General features: G+C 47.2%; 1 protein-coding gene across 1 annotated transcript; it reads right to left on the reverse strand.

The window, feature by feature from the left end:
- Positions 1 to 9,067, reverse strand: LOC136642175 (chromobox protein homolog 2-like). The gene is made up of 5 exons (XM_066618461.1): positions 8,996 to 9,067; positions 8,854 to 8,897; positions 7,751 to 7,816; positions 3,956 to 4,025; positions 1 to 1,371 (listed from the first exon to the last, which is right to left on the reverse strand). Exons 1-5 carry the CDS (start codon positions 9,065 to 9,067, stop codon positions 1 to 3), a joined length of 1,623 nt encoding a protein of 540 aa, XP_066474558.1.
- Between the last annotated feature and the right edge of the window lie 13,354 nt (positions 9,068 to 22,421).

The following is a 22,421-nucleotide window of genomic DNA, read 5'->3' on the forward strand; positions in this document are numbered from 1 at the left end:
TCAATAATGTCTAAGATTGAAAAAGCCAACACTGGTTGGAGATTCCTTCACAGTCACTGTGATCAGGTTAGCCGTCACATCGGTGACAAAGACATGTTCAATGAGGCTACGAGTGGGCTTCCAGTCCTGGCTAGTCTGAATGGAGACAGACATGTTCTGGCCTGCTCCAGGGAAAGAAGCAGAATCTCTGTCAGAGTCAGAGCTAGTCTCCTCTTCTCCAGTGCTCATTTCTGACGGAGTTGAAGTCTTGTGATTTTCTGCTGTGGGACCCTCCTGTGTACATGGGGCATTATTTTTTGTTGTCAGATCTCTCTCACCAGTAGTCGTTCTTTGTGCTGGCTTCTCACTTTTGCGACCATCCACATCCATTAATGGTGTCCCCGCATTTGTGGCATTGGGCCCACTGCCCCTGGCCACACTTGTGCTTGTGGCTAGATTGCTGCCAGAACTTTTGGCCACAGTTCCACAAGTGTGACGAGGAAGGTTGCTACTGCCTGTGGAATTTGGCCCATTTTTCACACTCTGCAGATTTAAAGCTTGGAGGTTGAGCTCTTGGTTGGAAGCTGGCTGGCTGTTGGGAGAGCCGGCAGGAACCTTGCTACCATTGTGCAAGTTTTGAGCACTAGCACCAAACCCTGTTTTCTGTTCCCCCAATGCATTGCCACTAGGCTTCTTGGCCATCTTGGACCCCTGCATGGTTAATTCCAGATCCCCAGCACCTTTCTGATTTTTCAGTTTTAAATCCAGCCCTAGGCCACTCTTGCAGGACATGGCCGACTTGAGTGTAAGCCTCCCCACAGCCGAGGCATCTGCTGAGCTCTGGTTCTGTGACATCCTGCTCATATAATGCACAATGGAGCTTTGCCAGCTGATGCCACAGTTTGGGCTTCCAGGTGATGTACCTTTCACAATATTCGAGAGGTTGTCAGTGGAAGATGCTCCAGAACAAAACCCACCAAATGTGCCTTGGGCTTCCTTCATGTGGGATTTAAGCATGGCTATGCCAGAGCTCTGTGCACTGTGTTGTGGCTGCATCTTGCCCATCGGTTTGGGTCCTCCTACACCCCCTACACCCCCTCCCATCTCCTTCCTATTTGTTTTCAGCACCTTTGTTAGGTTGACGGTCCGTTTTGCTGCCTTTTGCTCTGGAGGTAATGGTTTCCGCCCACGCTTCTTCCTAATAGGGTCCTTATTCTCAGGTTTGGCAACCAGAATTTGAGCTTTCTTTTGAGGCACTGGGTGGCTGTCTCTGCCCCGTTGACCTCCTTTTGTCTCAAGATCACTTTCATCCTCTTCATCAGAAGAAGAGGAGGAGGAGGATGTTGAGGAAGAGGAACTGCTGGATTTGCTCTTTGAAGGCACCTCAGGTTCCTTTAAAAACAAAGAAGTTAAAGATGCAGAGTGGTGGGGTCAACATTAACACGATCTGCTTCATTTGCTTGTGAAGGTTTCTAAGAATGATCTTAGTCCATCAAGTTACAGAGGTCTAGCCTATAATAAACTTAGGGGTGTGAATTCACAAAAATGCTTATAGACCATCACAAACTCCCCACTACAAGGGGGCCCCCATATCCAAGGATCCTGTATTCATGGATTCAGTTATCCACGGATTAGGTCCGTAGGGACCCCCATCCCCACGCACAGTCCCTCTGGAAGTAAGCAGATCTCTGCTCCCCTCAGGGTCTTCTGAGCCCAGCAAAGGTCACGGATGTCTATTCACAGCCTCTGCCAGGCTCAGACTGAGCCCTAGATGTAAAAAAGTAACTTCTGGTTTCTCAGTGAAACCAGAAGTGATGTTTTTAATATCTTATAAGGCAGGGGTCTCTAAACTTTTCGGCCAAAGGGTCGCATCAAACATCTAGCACAGTGTCAAGGGCCAGAAAAAAAAAATTAAATATAAAATTTAAATAAATACATTAGAGATGGAACTTAGATGAATGAATAAATGGACTCAAATATCCAGGATTTCTCCAAACACTAATGCAGCCCAAAGTATACACTTAAATGGACCCCCATTCCCCCACCCCACAAGCACAACTCTGCTTGTGTTTGGTCAACTGGGCCAGAGGCTCTCAGGGGGTCAGAGGCTGGCCGCGGGCCGGATAAAGGCTGACTGCAGGCCGCATCTGGCCCCCCAGGCCTGGGTTTCGAGACCCCTGTTGTAAGGCATTAGGAGGCCTGGGGAAGCCAGGAAGTCCTCCAGGGCTTCCCCCAGCTTTCCAATGTTTTATAGGGCATTAGAAACAACACTTCCAGTTTCAGAGAGAAACCAGAAGTGACTTTTTTTTTTACCTCTAGGGCTCAGTCAGAGCCTGGCAGAGGCCACTGATGGACATCTGTGACCTCTTCTGGGCTCAGAGGCTTCCCTTGGCTCCGGAGGGTGGGGGGGGAGGCGTTTGCCTGTATCCCTGGTTTCACTTAACCATGGGTGGAGGGTGTTTCTGGAACAGAATCCTGCGGATACAGGGGCATGCCTGTAGTAAAAAGGGCTTTCTTTTTGGCAAACTAATACCTACATTTTAGGTAAGGTTACATGATAGTTAGTAAAGCTGGAGTAATAGTGAGCTTTAAAGCCTTTCTTGGTTTGGATTCAGGTTACCTGAAGGATGGCCTTCTCCCATGCATTCCAGTCCACTCGCTTAGGTCATCTGAGGGGACCTTCCTACAAGTGCCTCCTTTATCCCAAATCAGAGGGATGACAATGTGAGGGTGAGCCTTCTCTGTAGGGAACCACAATTATGGAACTCCTTATTGGGGGAATTAAGAACCATCCCCTTCCTTGTGGCGTTCTGGCAAGGGCTCAGAACATTTTTGTTTTGTCCAGTGTTTGGGTGATGGTTCCATGTTGGCCCTCTGTGGCTTTATAATAATGCTTTGGTGTAAATCAGGGGTCTTCAAACCCTGGCCTGGGGGCCAGATGCGGCCCACAGCCAGCCTCTATCTGGCCCATAGCCAGCCTCTTGTCCCCTGAAAGCCTCTGGCCCACTCAACTGAACACGACCAGAGCTGTGCTCTGGTTGTCTGGAGGGTGTTCTGAGGGCCAGAGAGGTTGAATGAATGAACCCATTCATTCATTTATTCACTCATCTAAGTTCCATCTCGAATTTATTTAAATTTTATGTTTAAATTTTTTTCTGGCCCCCAACACCATGCCAGATATTTGATGCGGCCCTCTGGCCAAAACATTTGGAGACCCCTGGTGTAAACAGTTGCCCCCCTAATGGTTTTATTTATCATGGCTATTGGCGATTTTAATGTTGCTATTTATTGTCTCATACATTATGTATTTTAATACGGATTGTGCAAGTCGCTTTGGGTACTTCCCTTGGTATAGGAAAGGTGGGGTATAAATTTTTAAATAAATACACTATATAGACTTTCTGGACAGTTGCTTACTTTTTCAAATTCAAATAGCTTCCAATGTCCACTAGCCTCAATAAAAAACAGCTTCTAGTGATCACCAGGCTTCTTCTTGTTTACTTGCCTGGTTGAGAGTGGAGTATAAAAACTGACCCTAGGTGACTGGGTAAGCTCAAAGGAAATGTCAAGCTATGCTTCACAAGAGATAGATTTCCATGCTGTCCCAACTATGGTACACTTCCCTTCTGCAGGGGAATCTCACCTTGCCAGCAGAGTACAGGGAGAGTCAAAATTATGAAAGCCTGTTTCATAATTACCTTCATGTGATTAAAATTCCAAGCAGGGGGTGTGCGACAACATACCAGTAAGCTCCTCCCCTGCACCAATGTACTTGTCCCCACCCCACATGTACGTCTGCTGCAACAACACCATACTTGGGGATTGAACTTCCCTGTGGCCAACATTCCAAATCACAAGGAGAATCTCTTCCCAAGAAAAGGGCCTATATATACGCAAATGACAACAGGCCTCCATCCTGACTGCTTGTATTCCATCTCCATGTTCAAACATCTCCCAGAGATCAGCATTAACTTACAACGTTTTTCCTAGGTCTGCCTCTGGGTCGCTTGCCTCTCTTCCGATTCTGTACCTCTTTCTCATGTTCCCTGAAAAGTAACAAAACACAATATACAAAGTTGACCATCTCATCCCTTTCACGTTGTCTTCTCATCAGAAAATACCCCATTTTAAGTTATTCCACAATCCCACTGTAAATTAAGCAGCACACTTTTGATTTGTCTCTGATGTAGTTCTAAGTTTGCCTGTGACGGTGAGTAAATAGAGGTGACTATTTACCATGGTGGAAAATTTTGTCCGTTCTCAAATATCCATTTTCTTTAAGAAACTTTACAAATTGTTGCTTTTGCAAAGGGCTGCAATACAGCAGACTGTGGTTGGTTCTGTACTACATGCCGTCACTGTTGCTCCTACTTACTTACCCACTTTTATTGCTACAGTTATCAGTTCTATCTATCCCTTGATGCTTTGCTGCCTTGTCACTGTTTCATGCTTTCTAGCTGATCAAGTCTGATACTGAAAATGATAAACTGTCTTTATATAAACTATTTAAAAAATAAACTTTTTAAAAGCATACACTGATGACAGTATTGTTTTACTGACCTCTTTGAAACATTCCCCCCCCCCGCTCCCCCACAGCCATGCCTCAGAAACATTTCTGGGGTTTAAAAAAGATCAGGTTGCTTCTGAAGAATACGAAGTCATATACTATATGCCACTTTCAGTTATCCATGCATGCTAAAATAAAATTTTCTGGTGTTTGCAAAATCCACACACAGCCCAGCTACGTGGATACACATGTGCCCTACACTACACACTCACACCTTCAAAGGATTCCTTTCTCACAAAAAAAAAACACCACTGAAAAAATATCAAGACAAAATAAACATTTAAAGAGATAAAAACTGCATATACTGTATTTAAATCTTTCAAAGAACTTAAACATTAGCACTGAAATCTGAGAGTTATGGAGAAAAGGCAGATGGACAAGCTGCACCTTACAAAGACAACTACCAATTTCTGATTACTAATTCAGACAGTTCACACCATGTGGGTAATTCTTAGCTGATAAGGCTCCCAACTTTTACCATGCATATATGAGAAAAAAAGAAATCATACCTTGTTGCATTTATATAGAAACAGAAAGCAGTTGCATGATTCAGTCAACCTAGTGCAAGAGGGGGAGGGACAATTTTTGCCACTATCTCCTTTTCTCTGAAAATTTGTTCCTAAACGTTAGGGGACCCTCAAGAACAGGTTTTGCAGGGGCAGAGACTTGTAGAGGGAACAAGAAACTTGCTAAATACCACCCCTTCTCCATCGCAGAAATGGAGCTACTTCTACTTGCAGAAAGCAAACTTGGGATACAACCCACACTTTCTAACCATTTCTGTTATTGCCATTGTGGTCATATGACCATACAGATTCTGTGCAGTATACCACTTATACTAGCTGCCTATTGATTTCATGACTGCAATTTTGAGAACAAATCATTTCTTGGAATTCACTGTGTCCATACTATGCACGATTCATAGAAGTACCCTTACCTTAGTGGTCTTCCTTCCAACAATTAAGCCATTGAGATTCATAGCTGCCATGAATACCTTAGCTACAACACATACCTTATACCTACAAATGCTATAAAGGCAGCACTCACCCCCATTATAGAATGGAAAAACAGGTGTAGAAAAAGAAAATAACCATAACATTCCTGGCAGTAGTCCATAAGTAGTCTGAAAGCTGCCCAGTCCAACAGAGCCCAACTGTTGGAACTCATTGCAAAATGGTAGCATTCAGTGGGAATCTGTACAACTCCTTACACAATTCTTGCTCTTGCCTATTTCTGTGCAACACCCTTCTTGCATTATATTTGCTCTGTTTTTGTTCACTTTCCTAATATTTTGCTTGCTTTTGGACACGAGCCAAAGACTTTGGTTCATCTAGTCAGCAGCTTGTTCCCAAAGCAGCCAAAAGATGTCTCTTTGAAGCTCACAAGCAGAGCATGAGAAAATAGGTCTCTCCAGCTATTGCTTCCCAACAACTGGTGTTCAGTGGCATGCTGCCTCTAGATTTGGAGGGAACACAGTGTTGTAAATTTTGTTGCAGCACACTGAGTTTTCAATTTCAGAATAGCTCTGATCACTTTTAAACTTCTCAGTACTTGTGCAATTCAATATCCTTCCCCAATACCCAGTACATTAGCTTAGATTTGGATGACTGGACAACAGAATGGCAGGTGCACATGTCGGGAAAGCTCATTCTGGGCTTCTTTGGAGGCTGCTTTACATGTTATTGTCTAAGTTTTGACCTTAATTCAACAAAAAGTAGTTCACAAAGTGGTTTACATACCAAAACAAATCAGTATCAATTAACAACCTTGAGGCATCTTTTACTGTTTTACAAAAACTGTCAGAAGCAATGGTTATTTTAAGACATCCAACAATTTGAGACATTACCCTTGCAAAAATCTGTCCCACTTCATTTCTGAAAACAATGCATCTCACTTGCAGCAGATTGAAAAGGATTAAATAAACCCCATTAGAAATCCATCTAATTGAAGCGATTTTTCACATTAACATTCACTCTTGTGTTACTCTTGTGTGGAGTGCAAGACAGGAGAGTAGAAAAGAGACTCCACAAATGTGAATAAAATTCACATTGTAACCAATTACATGCAACAGAGAAGTAAGGAAAAACATTGTATGAAAACAAACCAGCATCCCGACATTTTCTGTTGTCAGTACTATACTACTCAGTCTTGCTCTTATGGTGGGCCAGACAGGTCAATCGTAGAAAATATACACATTCTGTACAATAGCTAAGGATTTTCACTAGAAGAGAAAAATTTACAGCTTCAGAATTCTTTGCTATTTTTCTCTCTCTATGAGAACAGCCCAGGCCACAACAATCACTTCAAAAGTAGAATATGAAGGTTGTTGATGCTGGGGGAAAGGAGGAAAGAATGGGGGAAGTTGCACATAATTATAATGGCACTGGGCTCAGCAGACCACTCAAGAGGTACTAATGGCACAAATGTGGCCATCAGGCCATAGTTTGGGGAACCCTCTTCTAAGCCAGTATGTTTACATTTGAGTCTACAGAGCCCACTAACCCAGGGCTTTTCAAACTGGGGCATCTCGACACCCCAACCTGCGGGCCCTGGCAGGGTGTGGGCAGCCTGGAGGCAGGGAGGACACAGCTGCACGATCCCCAAGATCGCGCCACTCAGGGGGACTGCAGGGGCTCGGGTACACGTACCCAAGCCCCTGCAGCCTCCCAGGGGTGCAGGGAGCCTGGCATGACCTGCAGCAGGGCTCCCCATAGCAGTGAAAGTGGACGCAAAGCGATTGCGCTCCACTTCAGAGGCGGGGCGTGATCTCTCTGCATCCACTTTCACTGCTGCAAGGAGCCCTGCTACAGGTCACGCCGGGCTTCCCGCACCCCCGGGAGGCTGCAGGGGCTTGGGTATATGTACCCAAGCCCCTGCAGCCCCCCTGAGCGGCGCAATCCTGGGGATTGTGCCACTGCCTTCCCCCACCCCTGCTGCCTCCCCCCCTCCCGCCCACATAAGAACTTAGTGGCTCTCAAACTCCCCCAGAGAGTTTGAGAACCACTGCACTAACCAATCAACCCTGGAATCCCTTTAGTAACTAGGAAGGGCTGGCTGAGGGCTGTAACTGGGGTGGGGGGGGGGGAGAAGAGGAGAGACCATGAACAAACAACAGGCAATTGTGTGTTCTATTTCCATAATCCCAGTTGGTCAACCTGGAGGAAAACTCCTCCTTCTCCTCAGTAACATTTATTGCTTACTCACTTCTTCTGAAAGGCCAAGAGAAGCCTGGGATCAAGAATGTTCTCTTCAGGCTCCCAGCTGTTGTGCCTAGAAAAAAAGAAACGCATCCCATTATGGTGAAGTAAGTAAAACTACATTCAAACCACTCTGTTGTAACAGCACTACTGGGGGATTAAAACAGAATGCTTGTTTCCATTCATAGAGAGGATTAAAACAATTGATTTGGAATGTGAAATTTAAAAACTCTGGATCATTAAACGGGGAGAAAATTTAGAGGTATGCGACAGGCTGTGTTCAATTTGCTTAATGGACAGGCCATGGGAAGAGATGAGAAGAAGGAAAGTATTCACTTGGCAGAAGGAAAACCTCAGATGGATTACGGATAACTTGAGAACACACACGTGTGCCTGTGTGGTAAGGGAGTAAGATGAGAAGTCAAGCAAAAAAAGGATAAAAGCAGCAAGGAAAAATTGGTTTGCAGGAGCAGCTGGCAGAAGCAGAAAACAGAGAAGGTCCCCTTCTAGGCTGACAAGCCCCCCCCCCCACATGCATCAGTTGATAGCTCAGGTTTCAGAGGGGATCTATCAGCAACAAGGGAAGAGGTTGGTTGGCGTTGCTTCGCTGGAGGTTGGGGAGCATGGGGGCTTGCACAGAGCTGTTCCTCTGCTGCCCTGCTACAAAAGGGGCATGAAGCCCGATGCACAGCATGGCAGGACACTGCCAAGTGGAGCAGCATGCAACACATGGGAGGGGGAAGCAAGCAGAACGGAGGGGGGAAACGAATGGGAGGGGGAGAGGGACGAGGACAGGAATTGCTGGGTAAACAAAAGAAAGTCCAGGGGGAGGCACGCTGCTCTCCAACTCCACCTCCGAGCCCCGACCCAAAAACCAACGCAGGCGCTCCAGGAACTTCCACGCGCCCAGAAGCACCTCCGAAAGTCAAGGCAGGCATCGGGGACCCAACTTCCCTGCAGATCCAGGAGCGCTGGGCCAGCCGCGCCACCCCGAACTCCGGCTGGCCTGGGCCCAGCATCCCCAAGTCCGCAAGCCACGCCCCTAGACCCCCTTCAGGCCCACGGCTGGCTGGCTGGAGCTCAGCTGCTGGGTGCATTGTCCGGACTCACTTGGAAGACCAGCCTCTCCACTTCACCAGATACTCCAGCTTGCCCTGCGGAGGAGAGAGGGAAAGAAAGAGGCGAGTGAGTGGCCAGGCGAGGCGGCTGCTGTTGCTGCCTGGAGCGTGCGTCTGCCCGCCCGCCTGCCCACCTTGCGGAGTCGCTTGCTGAGGATGCACTCGGCGGCGAAGACCTGCTCTCCCACGCTGCTCAGCTCCTCCATGGCGCCGGCGCGCTCCGCTCGCGTCCCCTCCTGCTCCGGCTTGCTCGCAGCGGAGCCAGCCTTGTGCCTGCACCAGGCGAGAGGCCCCGGGAGAGCGCGCCCGCTCGCTCCTCCTCGGCCAGGGACAGCCCCGCGCACTCCCCGCCGCGCTGCGCTGCTTCGCTTCTGGCGCACACAATGCAACGCGCGCGCAACTCGACTCCGCCTTCCCACGCCCTGCTCAGGGGCTCCCCAAATTCCCAAGGAGCCAATGGGACACGGGGAGGGCGGAGCCTCCGAGCTTCCAGTGGAGAAAAGGAGCCAAGCTGCTGCTATTGTCTTCAATAGCAGACCCTCCAGCGGCGCGGGGGGAGTTATTGCTTTCTGGAGTTTAATACTCGGGAGAAGACTCATCCTGCCTAAATCTAGATGCACTTCTATTTACCCCTCCCAGATAGGCTACACGGTAGCCAGCAACTGGTTCTTGCTTCGGTGCTGCTGCCCGACTGCCTTCCAGGGACGTGCAGTGGGTGGGGAGGCAGGTGAGGCAGTGCCTCCCCGCTGTGAGGTGTCCAAGCACCCACAACCCACGCGCGGAGCGTGCAGTGGGTGGGGAGGCAGGTGAGGCAGTGCTTCCTCACCGGAGTCCTTTGAAAAGCGCCGCCGTCGTGTGAGGTGCCCAAGCACCCCCAATCCATGTGCGGAGCATGCAGTGGGTGAGGAAGCAGGTGAGGCAGCGCCTCCCCACCTGAGTCCTTCGAAAAGCATTGTTGTTGGTGCCCAAACGGAGCGCGTGGATTGTGAGTGCTTGGCCACCTCACCCGACGGCAGCGCTTTTCCAAGGACTCCACGCACCTCCCTGCTGTTTTCGGACTTGGTGTGGACTTGAGAGTCATTCAGGATCTGAGCTCCGAAGGGTCAAGGTCTCCATTCAGAGGACACCCGATGCTCTCCGCTCCACAGTTAAGCCCAGCCAGCTGAGTTTTAATTCTGTGCGTGAATTAAAGCTGGAGTCTGCGAGGCGATTGCAAGCGGCTGGCGGCGGCGGCGACAGCAGCCATCCCTTTTTGCATGAGAGTGAAACAGCCGTGGCGAATTGGAGGGATGGAGGCATCTGGGGACAACCCACTGACTTGTGGAGATGGTGGTTCAGCGAGGAGATGGATTAAGGAATAGTCTATACACAAACGGTTTTGAATTTGTCAAGAAATGAAATACCATCCACCCCATTTTCTTACTGGTTAACGTGTTCAGTAGTGGAAAGACGAAGGCGGGTGGGGAAAGGCTAATTCATACTGGTGGTTGGGAGCGCAAGCCTGTTCTCGGAAGGAAGTCCGATGGCGTTCAATGGGACTGATTCCCGGGTAAGCACGCACAGAGCTGCAGCCTAACAGCACAATCCTGTGCAGGTCTACTCAGACGTTGGTCCCATTGTGTTCAGTGGGGTTTACTCCCAGGAAAGTGTGGATAGGATTGTGGCCACGCAGCCCAATCCTATGCTTGTCTACTCAGAAGTATGTTCCATTGAGTTCAATGGGGCTTACTTCCAGGAAAGTGTGGACAGGACTGTGGCCTAAGAGGGTGAACGGTGAGTCTCAAATCCTCACGAAGTGGCCTTAGGGGTCAGGACCCCTCCTCTCTCGCTTGCCCCCTCCAAAAATGATGGAGCTCATGCGTGAGAAGCTCCTCGAATAGGCTCAGACGTGCTGCCTACGGGTGAAAACGGAGCCACACGTAAAGAGTGCCGCCCTTCCTAGGCAGCAGAGGAGTTCTCCGTGGTTCTCTCACCGCCAGAAAGGCAACTTCTCCTGAGGTCATGCAGCAGCGCCCCTGGGGGGGGGGGAGCACGGGGCGACAGCACAGCTCCATAGAACCAACCGAGCGGGTCCTCCTGCTTCGAGACACCAGAGCTCGGCACCAGGCTTGCTCTGGTGCCCACCAGACAGACCATCCAAGAAAAAGCCCAGTCTGCCACAGAAGCGGGCGAGAAGAGTCCCGATCTTGGGGACAACGAAATGGTGGTGGGGGCGGAGGGAGCGCTTTGTAAAGGACAACTTTCAGACTGCCAGGAGGACAAGAGTCCCCCTCCCCCCAACCTGCCACTTCTGTTCAGACCTCGACTCTGTGCACAGCATGTCCTCTGGGGACACCCTTCCTGAAGTTCCTCCAGCCCAGTCTGTGGGCGAATTAGCCAGCCAGTGGACGACCCCCTCCTCCAGGAGCAACCACTCGGTGAGAGGAGAGACAGTGGTCACCACCCTGTGTGAGAGAGGAGCAAGCCACCTCTTCAGTCCCATTGACTTCAGGGTGGCTTCCCTTAAGAGTGGAGCACTCACCATGCCTTCTGACTTCCATTGGGGAAGGCAGGGGCGAAAGGCACTCTTAACCCTGGTTAAGAGTTATAATCAGTGAATGTCAGCTAGGGTGGAATTCATGCGAGGCAGATCTAGCCACTACTTTAGCTGTGATTACTAAATAAACCTCTTTAGACAGAGGCAGAGTACCATCCGACACCACCACATGTCAGGGGCAAACATTTGCAGCAGGCTGTTTCAGCAGCTGCTGTTATAAAGACTATGCAGAATTCATTTGGTGTGGTGTGATTCTTAACTTTAACAGTTAATGACTATGTGAAAAGGTGGCAAAGTTAAAGCCTTCAGTTCTGCTGAGTGCAAAAGTGGGACTCATCCAGACAGGGACGCTTGTAAAATCCCTCTTTTCCTTTCCTGCCAAAACTGACCTCACAGCTACTGGCTCCGATTTGGGCACACGCGGAGAGGAGCATCTGGCTGAGGGTCATTGTCTGCGCCTTCTGTCAACAGATTCATCAATGGCGTCAGTGTTGGGGCATAATGAGACAAGTGTCACAGAGGAGTCCATATTGACCATTGGCACCATGTGCTGGTGATTGCCATCAAACTTCCATTCTGTGGGGGGGGGGGGGGAGAAAGCCCAGGATATGATTTCATCAGGCATGGCCACTGGCAGAGCAAAGTCTATTCTCAGGCCAATCGTAATTCCTAGTGAACTTCACATGGTTCACTTCTAAATAAGTGTGTCTAGGATTGCTGTCTCAGTAATGAGGCTTAGAGGCACTTCCTCTACTTCTGTGAAGGGCTTGCCTTCCCCTTCCTGAAAAAAAGAAGTGGGAAATTCCAGCCTCATAGCAAGACCACCGTCCATGGGTTCCTGGAGGACCTGCAAACAATTCTTTATGGCCCTGCAACACTTAAGGATGTATAACCTCACTGATATCCATCAATTAGATAAAGCCAATTCCTTGGTCGCATTACCAATCTGCATTTCCCAGTCTAGAAAAGGTTTAAGGTGTATCACAGGCCTTAAGGTTAAAGGTTTAAGGTGGCTAATCTCGTTGAACCAACACCTTTCTTTCAGTCAATCCTAGTCCCAGGCTCCCTTTGTATGCACAGGCAACACATGCTCAGACAGGAGTAGGATGATCTATTTTCACAGTGGCACCTTATTCAGGGTTGCTGCCTTCAGCTTATGAAAAATTGTGCTTCAAGTTTTCTTACCAGGTAGGTAAGGATAAGTGATGATTACAAATTGATATACCTAACAATCTTGCTACCTCTTACAACATCAGAGATTTTTCAAACTCAGTCTCCACTTTTCCAGTAGATATCAGTGAAGTACTGTAGCTCTAAGTGGCTGTATTTATATAGAGAAGGGCTTAGATTTGGTATGGGGTGGATCAGGACATTATGTGCCTCTTCTTCTTGGTGATGGGGTGCTACGTAAAGCAATTGTGCTGTTTCCTTTTCCCCCCCATGAATGTAATAATACTGTCTTTAACTTCTGTTTCCTTTTGTTACTCCCATTTCTTCTTTTTTCTTTTTATTGGGAAATAGTAATGCAGCAAATATGTGTCTCTGGTCAACTTTAGGTCAACATAGTTTAAACCGATTATATTACAAAGGGCACAATCCGGAACTTGAGATAGGCTGGCACATGTTCCTTGCACCATCCCTTGGGTGTCATAAATGTGCCATAAGGCATGTTTGTGCCATTGAGTGAGGAGGAAGGCCGACCCAAGTCCTGCTGGGTCAGCACAACAGGTATGGCCGTGCTGGCATGGGGGCTTGGGGAGGGTGGGAAGGAGGTGTTCTGGGGCAGGGGGAGGGCAGGTGGTAGGCAGGCCATGGCCAAACTGGGGATGGGACCAGGACCAGGCACTTGTGCTGGATCCTAACCCCAGTCCCAGGCAACCCAGAGCAGCTCTGGGTTGCTCAGATCTGTGCCACCTCTTTAGGCTGCTGAGGCATGACCCAGGGTAAGGGGAGTGAATTCCTCTTGCCCTGGGCTGAGTTGTGGGCAGCCCCAACCCTACTCTGGATGCAGCACAGGCCAGCCAGCTCCAAGGCTGGTTAGGAGTGGGTTGCAAATCAGTTTGTTCCCCTCTTTTTGGTAAATCAAACTTGAATTGTTGCATTTGTCTTGATTTCCAATCCTTATTAGAACCTCCAAACATAATCTTATTTTATTTTTGGAATTAAAAACTGAAGCCATGGCATTACTGATTTCCAAACACCTCCCTTTCCTACCTCCAAACTGTTATTTTAGTATTATATTTCCTTAAATTAAATGCCAAGTATTATGTTTGCAATGGACTCTCCAATATTTCTAGGAAAGCTCAAAACATGGCCATTGTTTCCTTCCATTGGCTGGGGTAGGTGAGAATTAATTACTGTCAGATATTGTCAGCACAAAAATTACTGTTGGTCCTGGAACATTCAGACTAAAGTTCAAAAGCAATACCCCTCTCTGAATCAGAATCAGAAGGTGATGCAAAGTTGAGCCAAAAGAGGCTTATCAGATGCTCAAAAGAGGCTCATCCAGACATCAGTTGGGTTTACCATCAGTTAATCAGATATTGGGAATACAACAAAATGCAGCTTTCAACCAATGAATGTCAAGAGCTATAGCAAATTTCTGTTATGGAGAGGACTGCATGATCAGGAAGGAGGATCAAGGGCATGTGCAAGTCCAAATATCTGAGCTAAGTATCACAGTAATGGGGTACAAATTGTGTCAATTTAGCTGATATGTGAGTTCTTTTCAGGTAAGAAGAATCATCTACCCTTCTTTTTCTGGCACCTTCCCTCAATGAATTGTCAAAGCTTTTTCCATTAATGTGGGAAGTGATGAGCTGGCCTTATGTTCATACTGCTGTGCTTTGCTGAAGGTGCAATTCTACCCAACTTTCCAGGGCTGATGCAGCTGCAATGCAGCTCTGAAATAAGGCAACAAACATTCCCTTATCTTGAGAAGACCTCCATAATTGCCCCTCTGCTGCAGGATGCAGCGCATACCCCATTGACATAGCTGCATCAGCCCAGGAAATTTGAATAGGATTGGACCCTGGGGCACATAGAATACTGTTTCTCAAACTGTGGGTCAGGACCCACTAGGTGGGTTGAGAGCCAATTTCAGATGGGTCTCCATTCATTTCAATATTTTATTTTTAGTATATTAGACTTGATGCCAACATGGTATGTGACTGCATTTGGGGAGAACTGTACTTTTAGCAGGCTACAATGTACATATATGCTTTTAAGGGCGCTATCCTATCCTGCACTGGAACAGGCAAGCCAAGAGGCTTGCGCTGTATCCAGTGCTGGATAGGGGCCCAATGTAGCTCAGCCAGAGGTAAGGGGAAACTTTTCCTCTTACCTCTGGGTAAGGCACCCTGGCCCCTATGGGTCTCCTCAGACTTGTGCCACCACTTGAGGAGAGTCCGAGGAGAGTTCAAGCTTGAGTCTGAGAGAGCTTGAGTCTGAGCCTTGAAGCCGCTCCTAATTCCCCAGGAACAGCCCTGCCTCCCTCTCCCCACCTGCCAGCCCCCAGGGCCATCTGCCCTTCCCCGTCCTGGAATCCCTCCCTCCCGCCTCCTCCCCTCTGTGCCTCTGTCTTATTTCAGCCTCTGCAGGCTGGTGCGCCTCTGCACACTGGCCTTGCCAACTCCCAAGGAGGCTGGCCCAACCCTCCTGGGCCAGCACAAGGGACTTGCGTCAGCCCAAATGCCTTCTAGGATTGTGCTGTAATAATAATAGTCAATGGGGCTTACTACTGGGTAGTGAGGATAGGATTGCAGCCTAGAATTTTAAAAATTTTTTTCCTGCTAGATGCTTCTGGTCATGACATCACTTCCAGGTTAATGACATCATCTCCAGTGGTTCCTGACAGATTATCATTCTAAAAAGCAAGTCCTGAGCTAAAACGTTTGAGAACCACTTACCGAGGGCCCAATCCTATCCAACTTTCCAGCTCTGGTGTAGCTGCAATGCAGCCCCATGGTAAGGGAACACATGTTCCCATACCTTGAGAAGGACCAAGTGACTGCTCCTCCACCACTGGAAGCAGCATATACACCAATAGCACCACTGCACCAGCACTGGAAAATTGGATAGGATTGGGCCCTTAGAGTCTTCTTCAGAGCAAGTTTGAAGCTTCCAGGAGCCCCTAGTTTGCCCTCTGACTACAGGACTTCCAGGGCTGGGGGAAAATGATAGGGATCAAGTGAGTCTGTAGGCACTACAAAAAGAATGTTTGCTCATTTCCTTGCTCAGCAACCACAGAAAGCCTTTGGCATTTTAGAAATGAGATCCTCACTCATCTGCCAGTGCATTATTTTATATTCCTACGCAGGTATGCCTGGAATCCTTGGAATGTTTTGTGTTGCATGTCACAGAAACATGGTGCCTATTATATTTTAAGCAGGCAGGCTACTATCCAGCCAAGGAGTGATACTTGGACATTTGGTATGAAATTAATGATTCTTCTCAACAGGAGCATAAGCCATTATGCTCCTTGGCCATTGGAGCCATCCTCTCCACTTCTCTGTCCACACAGCAGGGATCCTATTCTCTTTTTGTTACCCTCTTTCTGCTGAAGCCCAGGAAAGGAAGTGGGGCAGATGCTAGACTGCTCGCTGGTGCTGGTGCTGGTGCTGGTGCTGGTGCTGGTGCTGGTGCTGGTGCTGGTGCTGGTGCTGGTGCTGGTGCTGGTGCGCGCTCACACGCGCTCTCTCTCTCTCTCTCTGAAACACACAGAAGACCAAGGGAATGCTTTTAAGTTCACTTTCACAAAGTCTTGTAGGCTGTCAGAAATTCCGCTTAGGAGGCTGAGAACCAGCAGGTTTATCAGTTCTTGCCTGCCTCCCTATCAAGTTTCTGATAGACTAACAGTGCAAACTTTTGCATTTCTACCCAGAAGTAATTCTCATTGAGTTTAATGCAACTTATTCTCAGGTAAGTGTGTACAGGATTGCATCCTTAGGCTGCCATCTTAAACATACATACCTGGGAGTGAGTCTCATTGTACACAGCAGGACTTACTTCTGACTAGACTGTATTGTAGGATGCTTGTTGACCAAAGCGGGGACTCTTCCCACAATCCCTATGTGGGAATGTGGAGAAAGTATTCCTCATCAAAACTGATCTTATCATATTTACAAAAAGAGGAAGAACAGTAACCAACCATATTTAAGCCAACTAGGCAGTGGCATCACTAGGATTCGCATCAGCTGGTGCGAGAGGCCTGTGTGTCACCCCATGCAGTGGGCGGGGCAACGCCCCAGGTGGTGGGCATGGTGATGTACCATCGCTCCACCCCCACTGGTTTTTTGGCTGTACCTTTCCTTAGAACACAGATATTTCAATGTGGTTTGTTTCATTGCAATCTGCATGAAATTATGCATTGATTGATTTATAACATGATTGTATTATTCCTCCAAACTGTGATTTTAGTGATTTTGATCACTAGTGGTGTCACACTCCCCCTCACGGTGTCAACTTACTAACACCTTATTGCAGCAGTTCTCAAACTTTTAGCACTGGGACCCACTTTTTAGAATGACAAGCTGTCCAGGACCCATTGGAAGTGATGTCATGGCCAGAAGTGACATCATCAAGCAATTAAATAATTATAAATAATTAAATTAAAATAAAAGAAATAATTAAATAAGGGGGAACCAGTCCTGTTCCACCAAGTGAATCCTGAAGTAAGTCCTATTGTGGTCAATGGGGCTTACTCTCAGTAAAGTGTGGGTAGCATTGCAGCCTGTGAGCCCAATCCTATGGATGTCTATTCTGAAGTAAGTCTCATAGTGGTCAATGGAGCTTACTCTGTAGTCTGCCTGAAATAACAACCCCCCAAAAAGGATCAGTGAGATTTCCAGCCCTCCCCAGTGCCCAGTTTAAAGTTCTTCTATTTCAGGCATATCAATACAAAGACCCACCTGGCTTTACAAGTGCAAAATAGAAAACATTCCCCTTACCAGTTCAAGCCTCTTTTTTGTCCTTTTTAGTGTGTGTGTGGGGGGGGGGGGGAAGACTGCCTTCTGGAGCATTTGTTGCGCTCCAGCATTTGTTCCGCTCTGGGACCATTCTGGTGTCCTCACATTCCCCTTTGCCTGGCCTGACCACCAACCAAGGCACGTCTGCCTACTCACAAGAAAAGCAACCTTGAGGCTGCTTCACTTTCCATAGGGCTCAATAGACTGCAACTGGGAGGGAGGGACCTCTTTCTCCCTTTTGTGTTTTTGGGGGCTGCATTCATTGGATCAGGACCATTCTGATGTCCTTGGAGTCCTCTTAGCCTACCCTTTCCAACAGACTAAGGCATGTTTGCCTACTTGCAAGTAAATGCAGCCATGTGGCTTCAATTTGGGCTCAATAGACTGGGATGGAACCTCCTTCTTGGGTGTTTTTTTGGGGCTGCATTCATTGAATCAGGACCATTCTGGTGTCGTTGGATTCCTCTCAGCCTGCCCTTTCTGATAGACTATGGCAAGTCCGCCTAATCATGACTAAACATGCGATACAGCTCACTTTCACTTTCCATAGGGATCCATTCATTTTTTCTTTCCGGTATTTTGGCCATAACTTTTGAAGGAAAGGAGCTACTCCAATTCTGTTTCTTTGCATTCCTCTGGGAATTCCGCATCCAACAGTGTATGGCATGATGCGGTAGCTCCTAAAGCCGCGAGTTTAGCGTGTCACCCCCAGAGCGCGTCCCCCTGGTGCGTCACCCAGTGTGGTCTGCACCCCCTGCACCCCCCTAGAGATTCCACTGCAACTAGGCAGCAGCATAACTGTCTCCAAAGGTCATTGTTACAGTACTTTCCAATGCTGCCTTGCGTGCTGTGCTTTAGTGCATGGATCCTTCCCAGAAAGATCCATGCACTCTCAAGAAGCAGAGTAATGCTTGAAAGGAAAGGAACTCTGGTGTTGTTGTTATGTGGGGAGGATTTCTATGTCAGCAGCTCTCATACTACAAAAGATAGGGTCAGAATGGAGTTCTCAATGGAGGTCATGGCAACATTTATTTGCATAAATTTGCATTTAATCCCACCACAATCCTGTGGGGTAAGGGTACTGTTCAGGACTTCTAATGAGTTTCTGAGCTGAGTCAGAATTTGGACTCCAATTTTCCCAATCCCCGTGCAATTCTCAATCCACAACACGACAGCTAGTCAAACAATGTTGGACTGCAGCATTTTTAGAGGAAGTTCCAGTGACTTCCAACTTCTCTGTGGATCATGTTGCCTCCGAGAATGGAACAATATTATATATGATTCATAGAATGATAGAAAAGAATGTCATCTAGTCATTTTGAACCAGGATCACTTGAAGAACAAAAATTTATCTGCCTGCAAAAATCCAGGGAACGCAATGAAAAGTATGCAAGTTCAGCATCAGTCTTTGCCACCCTCAGGCAGCTGCTGGCATTCTGGCAGAGCCCACCACTGCCTGCTGACACTTGCCTTCACCCTCCTCCAGAAAGTATTTGGCTTAGCCAACAATGTTCCACTCAGCACCTGTTCTGCCAAATCCCAATCCACTGGGCCTTGTGCCCGCTTAAGGCTGATCAGTCCCTCTTGTGCAACTCACCAGTGCAGTAAGCAAAAGTCAGAGTCCAGTTCCAATCCACAGATGGCAAGTAATCCAGTCCAATCAATTAGAGTTGCCAAATCAGAGTCCAGAGCCAATAAGCCAAGTTATAGTCCAAGGTCAGGTTCTAGGTAGGTCAGTCAAATCCCTCAGGGTATCCAAGTCCAAAGCCCAGTCACAATCCACAGTCAGATTCCAAATTCAATAAGCCAAGTCAGTCTCCTCTCCAACCTGCACTCCTTCAAAACCCACCAACCCTTCCTGCCTCAGGTGCTCCTTATATCCCTGAGGGCCCTATTGCCTTCCAGTGGCTGCAGCTGTGCAGCATACTCTGCTGAATGCCCAGGCCTTACCCTTAAAGGGGCCACTGCTGACACCACATCTACCTCCTCACCAGTTCTTCCAGATTCCAATACAGCACCCTGAGCCTAGTGTCATTCAGGAGTATTGTGGGAAAAAGTGGTGCCCCCCCAAGTGGCTGCTGGTGGGGAATGCCATTCCCCACATAATGGCCCAGAATGATGATACATGTGGAACTTTGGGGGGGGGGGGAGGTGATGACTGCCAGTAGCTGCCTTAAAGAGCTCTGATGTTGCCCATCAAGAAAGGTAGCAGGAGAAGGCAGGCTAACCCAAAGGAGTAGCATGGGTATCTATTAAAAAATCTAAAAGAAGGAGGGGAGGGGCCAGCCAGCAACTGAGCAGACATGCCTTTCTCGAGCTCTTGAAAGGCACTCTGTTTTCCCCCAAAAACTTTGGATCTGAGGAGACCTGAGGATTGTTTGTCAGGAGAGACAAATTCCTCTATGTGATGGCATGATCCCTGAGGAGATTAAGCCCAGCCAGGGGGGCTTTCTCAGGAGATTCTGCCATTTTGGCAGCAATGGTGAAGAATTCATGCTCAATCAAGCTGGAGGCCCCAGCAGGGAAAGATGTTGAAAGACTTAAGTAAGTGTTATTCCATTTGTGTATGCCTGGTGTGGACTGAGTAATTGATTGCCTGGCTTTTTTTTTTTCTTGCCCTGAGAAGAAGAGGAGGGAGGGAGGTTTCCCCCCTCAGCTATTTATCGGTGTGAGGAGAAATTGTAGAAGAGATTTACCAAGCTTGTTATGGATATATGAAAATATAATACAACTTTACAACTTTGAATTTCGGTAGATTACAAATTAACTGTCCTTGGACAAAGTTTGTGTATTGGAGTGTTTATTGCCTTGGTTTGATACTATTGTTTGGGACTGCCTGAAAGAGTGGCTAGATGTGTTGACATTCTTGTGGATGGAGGAATTCGATTGTCAAGGTTTCAAGTATAAATAACAGATAAGAAAAACAGAAACAAGAAATAACAAGAACAGTGCACCAGCGACATCTAGTGGATTTTAAAAGACATTGCAAGAACTGGATTTGTGTTTATAAGTGGAGTAAAGAAGATAATATGCTGAGGACATCCAGTGGTCTTAAAGAACATTGTGAGCAAAAGGAAGGAGGAATGAAGATGGCGGGTAAAACAGTGAAAGTCCAAAGCTCACCAGCGTTGGAGATGGAACTTGGAAAATTAATACAAGAGGAATCGAAAGGGAATAATAATAATAATAATAATAATAACAACAGGTATTTATATACCGCCTTTCTTGGTCTTTATTCAAGACTTTATTCAAGGCGGTTTACATAGGCAGGCTTTATTAAATCCCTATTAAATAGGGATTTTTACAATTTCAAAGAAGGTTCTTTCTTTCAAGAACGACTACATTCAAGGTGTTTCATTCCAATCTGGCTTCACATTCTGGCCTCCATCCTCCCACGCTCAGAGCAGATGGAATTGCTCGGCTTCAGCTTGTCAGCTGCTCCAAGGTCACACGGTGCCGGTGGCCTCGAACAGGCGACCTTGTGGATGTTATCTTCAGGCAGATGGAGGCTCTACCCTCTAGACCAGACATCCTGGAAAGACTGGAAGCATATGCAAGATAAAATGGAAAAACTGTTGGCGATGGTACAGCAACAAATAAACCAATCTGCGCAGACCCAAACCAGCGTAGATGCTTCAACTAAACAATTAGATGAACTTATAAGAAAAGATCAAGATAAAATATCAGAGATAGAAGAAAATCAGCACAACACAGAGACAACATTAATGGAAATTCAGATGGATAGTGCAGCTCGAGTGGTGAGGATACAAAATATACCAGAAGCGAAAGGAGAAGATACGTCGTGACGGATTGTCAGATTAATATCAGAATGGATTGATACGTTGATGGAGGAGATATCTAAAGAATTGGATTCAGTGAGAAGAGTGAACACTTTTTATCTGAGAAAACAGGAATTACCAAGAGAAATTTATGTGAAATTCATCAGAACCTTTTACAGAGATAAATTACTTAAGGCCTCACAGGAAAAGGAATGGTTAGTGGATGATAATAAATAATGAATGTGGCGGAAATGGACAGACTTTCAGAAATTTTGGATCACCAGTTAAAACCAACACAAATTGAGCAATGGAAACCTTTTTATGCTTGGTTGAAAATGAAGTTTTAGAAATATATGATAGGGCATTTAGATGATTGTATTACATATATAACATGGTTCCCAGTTTGGGAACTACTGTAAGTGCTTGCAGAGGAGGAGCAAAGGCAGCGACAGGATTGTGCCTCTGCCAGGGACAAAAGGTGTGACAGTGCTGTCCCTCTGGAAGATCCAGGGAGCCCATGGACCTCTCTGTAAGACTCCCTTTGGCTTCAAACTGCTGTAATTTTTTCGCGACAAAAACCAAAGTGGTCTTTTTCAGCATTTTCAGCAGTTTGGAGGCTTGGGGAGGCCTGCACAGGGGTCCACTGGTTCTCTGGACACTCCAGAGGGCCAGCACTGCCACAGGTAAGTAAAAAAGAAACCCTTTTGCCCCTGGCAGAGACATGATCATGGCAATCATGTTGCTATTTTTACCATCATCCTGACCCTTAAGGAGGCAGAGACAGGGCTTCCCTGGCTGGGGCAATGCCTCTGTCCAAGGCATTACTAAACCTGTGAAGTTTGCAGGCTGGCTTGAAGTGAAAAGAGAAAACTGAACAAAATTAACTCCCTAAGTCAGTGTTTCTCAACCAGTGGTACTCTTACCACCAGTGGTACTTGATGTGGTGTCCCGGTGGTAAATGTGAAACCCCCAGAACCCTGCCCCCTGGCAGTGAGATCAGTGATGCAATTGTGCTCACACTTTTTTGTGCTCAAAAGTGCCCTCCTGTCCATTGCAGGTTACTTCTGGTGATACCTCCAATAGGTATCTTGTGAAGTGTTACAGTGGGGGACAAAAATTGAGAAAAGTTGCCCTAAATGTGTCTAACTAGAAATACAATCCCTACTGCTAACTACTCTCATTGTCTCCGGAATCCCCACCCTGCACTTACTGGAGAGTAAGCATGTGTTTCTGTTAAGCAGCACTAGATTTCATGACAGACCTGGCAGAAACACACATG

The sequence above is a fragment of the Tiliqua scincoides genome, chromosome 2, assembly GCF_035046505.1.
Source record: "Tiliqua scincoides isolate rTilSci1 chromosome 2, rTilSci1.hap2, whole genome shotgun sequence".
Lineage (NCBI taxonomy): Eukaryota > Metazoa > Chordata > Lepidosauria > Squamata > Scincidae > Tiliqua > Tiliqua scincoides.

What these genes read in the sequence shown, in the direction of transcription:
- LOC136642175 (XM_066618461.1), bottom strand. Translation starts at nt 9,067, where the DNA reads ATGGAGGAGCTGAGCAGCGTGGGAGAGCAGGTCTTCGCCGCCGAGTGC. An exon ending in TCAGCAAGCGACTCCGCAAG is followed by an intron (nt 8,898 to 8,995) that starts GTGGGCAGGCGG and finishes TCTCCTCCGCAG; the next exon opens with GGCAAGCTGGAGTATCTGGT. An exon ending in CTCTTGGCCTTTCAGAAGAA is followed by an intron (nt 4,026 to 7,750) that starts GTGAGTAAGCAA and finishes GTTACTTTTCAG; the next exon opens with GGAACATGAGAAAGAGGTAC.